General features: G+C 34.7%; 1 protein-coding gene across 1 annotated transcript; it reads left to right on the top strand.

Annotated features, from left to right (window-relative positions):
* The first annotated feature begins 417 nt into the window (after positions 1 to 417).
* LOC141337988 (uncharacterized) lies at positions 418 to 2,905 on the top strand. Its single transcript, XM_073843561.1, has 5 exons — positions 418 to 718; positions 899 to 1,237; positions 1,616 to 1,750; positions 2,002 to 2,069; positions 2,735 to 2,905. The coding sequence occupies exons 1-5, from the start codon at positions 424 to 426 to the stop codon at positions 2,903 to 2,905; spliced, it is 1,008 nt and encodes a 335-aa protein (XP_073699662.1). The 5' UTR covers positions 418 to 423.
* The last annotated feature ends 3,307 nt before the right edge of the window (positions 2,906 to 6,212 follow it).

The following is a 6,212-nucleotide window of genomic DNA, read 5'->3' as shown; positions in this document are numbered from 1 at the left end:
ACCTGTAGATGTCCTCAGTTTCGAGTGCATCTATTCTAAACAGTGAATCTAACCGTAATCAAACACGCCCAAAGCAGCCAATCAATCTCCTCAAGATTGCTTGAAAATACAAAGGCAGGTGTGCTAAAGCAGGATGGAATTTAACGATAGTGAGTTCCCATGAGCAGGGCTGAAGATATGAATACATGGCATGCCTCCAAGTTGTCTTATAGTCTTTTGTTAATAAATATTGGTCTTTTTTATTATTGATGTGCAACAAGAGATTGTTGCACATTTATACATGTATATACTGGTTTGAAGATTCATTCACTATATCTGTTTCACTATGCTATCCTTGTCAATAATTTTGTTTGGTTTCTAATTAACTAATTTTGTTCTACAGGTGTTTTTACTGTTGATACTGATGGATTGTCAGCATTCCTGATGGATGGAGATTCATTCACTTTACGCACTAATGTTGAAACAAAACAAGAAGAAGATATAAAGTGGTACTTTTATGACACTAGAATAGCTCAAATCACTGGAGATTTCAGTTTTATCTGTACAGATGTTCAGTGTAATAATGGAACTGAGAGATTCGGAAACAGATTGAAGCTGGATCATCAGACTGGATCTCTGACCATCTTGAACATCAACACCAACGACACTGGACTTTATGAATTAAAGATCATCAGCACCGAAAGCAGCAGCGAAAAGACTTTCAGTGTTACTGTTCATGGTGAGTCCTTCAATGCATTTATCGAATGAACCCATTTAAGAGATGATATCTTTAAACTGTTCAGTTTTTCATATTTTTTATGATGTGTTTGTTTGAATACAGATTTGATGTAAAATAGTTTTTAAAAGAGCATGAATATCCTTAAACATTCTGCCAGTTAGCTGTTGGATTCTGTTTCAGGTGTTCCTGTTGCTGAACAAGATGAAATGAAGAGAAAGTCAGTGAATGAGGGAGAATCTGTCACTTTAGAACCTGGTGTATTGAAAAACCCAAATGATTTGATGACGTGGCATTTTAATGGCGTTTGCATCGCTGAAATCAGTAAAGAACCTGGAAAGATCTGTACAGATGTTCAGTGTAAAAATGGTGATGAAAGGTTCAAAAACAGACTAAAAGTGGATCATCAGACTGGATCTCTGACCATCACAAACACCACAATCACAGACTCTGGAGTTTATCAACTACAGATCAGCAGCAGTGGATTCAGCGTCATGAGGAGCTTTAGTGTTACAATCACTGGTGAGTATCATTTAGTTTAGTTCCCTTGGGCAATTTTAAAACAATTCAGTGTTTTGTTGTTGTTGTTGTTGTTGTTGTTGTTTTTCAAAACATGAGTTTTCACTCATTATCAAATGGTGTGGAACGTTTCTGGAATCTTTTCAAACATTTCTGAAAGTTTTAAAAAATGTTTGGAAAGTTTCCAAACCAAAAGTTGTTTTTTCTTTTCCCCTGACAGCTCAGTGATGTGATGATGTTTTAGCTGCTGTTTTTCAAAACCCAACATTTATCAGTTTTAACACTGTCATTCAACTGATGACTAAAGCATAAAAAGTGCAAAAACTTGAAAAAGACGTTGATTTAAAATAGTTATAATAATGACTGTATTTACTGTTCCAGATTCAAGTTTGTCTTCAGCTGTTGTAGCAGGAATCTGTGCTGCTGCTGCTGCTGCTGCTGCTGCTGCTGCTGTTGTCCTTCTGCTGCTGGCGGCCATATCTTTGGTTTATTACAAGAATCACATAAGGAGGAAAGGTGGGTATTAGGTTTAGTGATGGGAAGTAATTGGTTATTTTCTGCGAAATGGTACTTTCAGACAATTCATTTCAATAAAAGTTCAACGGGTCGGATCTGTCCTGATCCGATACCATTTTCGTATTGTTAGGTGGAAATAAGGTACACATACAGCTGAATTAACAAGATGAAAAATATGCAGAAAGATATGCTTTTAAAGATTAATCTAACAAAAATACTGTGTTTAATTGAGTTTGCTATTGTTCAAACAGGCACCTGGATGCAGCACAGTGATCAGGTAAATACCATCGGCATTGAATCATCAGAATCAGATCTGCAAGTTGGCAGTGTAACATGTTTATGTGATTTATGTGGTTTGATTCAGAAAACATTACACTGCTGTTAAGAGTATTTAATATTTGTTATCATTTGAAGAAAGCCAATGTTTTGGGCCACAACTGTATGCTACTGTAGTTCAGTAGATGGCAATGTAATGTAGGTTATCATATTTATTGAAAAACATTAGTTTAAATTTTTTGGGAAAAAAATCACCACAACATCAAATGAAATACACAATAACAGTTCCTAATCTATTTTGTGTGTGTGTGTGTGTGTGTGTGTGTGTGTGTGTGTGTGTGTGTGTGTGTACCTGGTATTCATCACGTTATGGGGACCAAATGTCCCCACAAGGATAGGAATACCAGTAGATTTTGACCTTGTGGGGACATTTCTCAGGTCCCCATGAGGAAACAGGCTCATAAATCATGCACAATGAGTTTTTTTGATTAAGTAAAAGTGTGCACAATCTCCTGTGAGGGCTAGGTTTAGGTGTAGGGTAGGTGTAGGGCGATAGAAAGTACGGTTTGTACAGTATAAAAACCATTACGCCTATGGAATGTCCCCATAAAACATGTAAACCCAACGTGTGTGTGTGTGTGTGTGTGTGTAAGCGAATATTTAGTCCTGTTATTCTTTTTAACCTACTGTGAATCTGTGTTCTTACAGGCGAATGGTGCTATTAATTTGTCACCTACTCAGAGTGACATTTCAGTTGTGGATGAAGGAAGTGAGACGCCCTCTAATCACAATGATGCATTACTGACGAACACTACCAATGACTTTTCCTCTAATCGCACTGAGGTTGAGATTGATCTTGATCGTGCCAATGAGGTATAACATTATTCGTTTTCATGGGAGGTGAAGAGAGGATTGTCTTTTTCATTACTCTATTTATCATAAGACAATCTCTCATTGCTCAGAGAAATTGTGCCATGATACTAAGATTTAAGAGTTCGTATCAATACCAAGTGAAATTTTATATCAACTTAATAACTAATTTGTATCCTCGTAAACAGACGGTTATGTCTTAAAGGTGAAATGTTATGAAAATCGGACTTTTTGCATCTACCATCCCAGAAAATGTGAAAAAGAAACAACCCTTTTTTTTCCCCCGTGGTAAGCCTTTCTCTACAAGCTTGTGAAAAAAACTAGCCACTCAGATTTCATTCCACCTATGACGTAGTAAGGGGATCTTATATTAATATTACCATGCCTTAATCTGCACATTTCCACCGTTGTGTTTTCGCAAGTACACCTCTGTCAGCATTTCTAACGCCATGGTGAAACTTTGCTGCACAAACGAGCACAGAACATTGTTTAGAAACCCAGCCTCAGAAGAGACAAGAGAGCAGTGGATTTATTGATTTATTTACTGTATAATGCACTGCTGCCACACAGATCTAATAAAAACATGCAATTTCTTTCCCATCTGTTTAACTTCGGACTTAACCGACTCTTTATGTAACTCATGTGTTTTTAACATAAACTTGTGTGTATTTGACAGTTTAAGCGCAATAAGACATGAAAATGAACTTTACTACTGATTACAATGTACTGATTTTAGTACTCATATGCCATATGACAGCTGCATGTGTTTCACATGTGCCCAGAAAACCGTATATAAGAAGTTTAAACTGATATGGTTTAAAACGCATGATTTCATCATTATAGACGTGATAATCAAAACCAAACTAATGTTTTTTTTTGTTTTTTTTGTTTTTTTTTCATGGGTACAAGCTGTAAAGTTATATTTCTGGAAAAATGGGGTATGGAGCAACAGCTCATTTGCATTTAACAGACATGCGTGAAAACAGCATGTTTATGCTTTCACTCAAATTGGGCTTTTCCCAAATGATATATGATCTGTGGGGTATTTAGAGCAGAAACTTAACACAACAGACACATTCTGGGGACACCTAACACATATATTACATCCTGTAAAAAGGGGCATAATAGGTCGCCTTTAAAGGAGCATTAATAGCTGAGAAAGAAATCACATCATTACTAGATCTGTTTGGTCTTAAAATGACAGCTGTGTCAATAATGTTGTTCAAACTACTGTACAAAAAGCAGGTTTCCGCTGGGTCATAAAAATGTGAAAATTAAACATCGAAAGGCTATGATTTAATTAAATAAACATGAGCGATGCACGTTCCAAGTCCGGTTGCACAGATTTCTGTACTGCTGCTACAGTTATATTTCGAACCAAAAACTCCAAGAGTTCAGACAAATGCAAAAATCGACCCATGTCTTTACCCTGCAAACATACAGAGCTTTAAATGTGAACTGGTGGATCAATAAGAAGACAATGCATTATAAAAATCTGAACAGTTAGTGCGATATGGTCTGCAATAATATAGTAATTGTTGTTTTAACAATGTGTTATTTGATATTATAAAGAATATTGTGAAAAGCATACATTAGCAGGTTAGAGTAGTACGTTAGCAGGTTAGACTAGTCCGTATGCGCATTTATAGTGTGTTATTTCACTGCATGAATCAGTCTATTTAAATGCATTTAGAAATTAATCATCAATTTAAGACATGGGGCTGAAAATGTATATATTTATATATTTATATAATTTCACATAGTTAATATCACACGAAGAGTGTCGTATTTTTTTTCTCCAAGTGTCAGCGTGATTACAAATGTGATATTGATTTTATACAACAGTTCAATGAACAAGAAGTTAATATTAAGAGACTTACGTTTTAGAATGCCTTTTCCCTGTTTTTGCTCTATTTCTCCAGCAAAAATCATTCCAAGCACAGCTACAGCACTGTTTTGTATCTCCGAGCAACATGATGGCATTTCGTTACTGAATGAATGAACTGTTTAAATGATTCGGTTCAATCGCAATGACTTGATTAACAGTGACTTGCTGCCACCTGCTGGTGTTTTTAATTTAACATTTAACGTAGCTTTTAATTTTCTAGAAAAAATTATTTCAGACATCAGTTTTCAATGTTTTATGTATAAAATAAATTATGCTTTTTATGGTAATTTTACAGTCTAATATGGTACTATAGAGCCTACCCCACTCATATGGTATTGATTTTATTTGTTCAGGTCTTAAAAAGTCTTGGATTTGATCTTTAAATCATGCAGAAACCCCGGATAAAATCTCTGTTAAGTCTGCCTGAAGAACGTTCATTTGTACATTTGTTGTATTTATTTTTCTATTGGTTGTTGATTGTTATTTTATCACTTGACTTTGCTTGACTTGATAAGTTATTTGATAACATTTGTTAATGACAAAATAAATTTGTGTTAATTAGGTTACCTGCTTTTTCTAAAATATCTGCTTTGCAATTGAGGGTTTAGCTTTGCCAAATGAAGTTGACTGAGATACTAAAATGCACCAGACTTATTTGCAATCAAGTTTAAACAGACACAAATTTCTTACTTGGATACAGTTCAGACTCTACGCCCTAAATGCTGTGACAATATTTCGGTGTGGTATCAAATATTGATACTTTTTTTTATTGTGCCAAGAACTACATTGTAAGAGTTATGAATGCTTTGACACACCAGTTATTTTGTTCCATTGAGAGATATTTACTTATAGCTACTAGATATTACTGTTGTACATGCTAATATGTCGCACAGACGGCTGCAAAAGAGCAGGTATTCAGGTTTTGAATTGAGTCTGTACTACTAATGCTGTACGTGTTTCAAATTAATATTGATGTTAATTTGAAAGACTGACGTTGTTGTTAATGTATCAAGCATGTTTTTAATCCTAATGGGAGCTAACCATTTTTATACTAGAACACTAAAGCAGAGTTAACCAACTTGAAAAATGATTTACTTCATAATACTAGAAACATTTCAATGGGTGTCTTTACTATGTTCCATGACTGTATGCACAAATGATATGGGTTATTATGAGTGTTTTTTTATACATTTTGAACAAAATGTGTGATTTCACCAATAAATTGCAATACACATTTAATTGACTCTTAACAGCTGGAATCTGCTGTTTGTCTTTTTTGTGAGTTTGTATTCATAAATAACTGAACTTAAATATTTTATGTGTTTGATGCTGTATTTACAAACAACATTCCATGGGAAACAACCAGTGAACATTAATAATAACCCTAATATAAGAAGTAATATTTAACTAAACAAAAAGAAACACATG

The sequence above is a fragment of the Garra rufa genome, chromosome 7, assembly GCF_049309525.1.
Source record: "Garra rufa chromosome 7, GarRuf1.0, whole genome shotgun sequence".
Lineage (NCBI taxonomy): Eukaryota > Metazoa > Chordata > Actinopteri > Cypriniformes > Cyprinidae > Garra > Garra rufa.
Note: the sequence above shows the minus strand (reverse complement) of the source record. Positions and strands in the feature narration are given on the sequence as shown.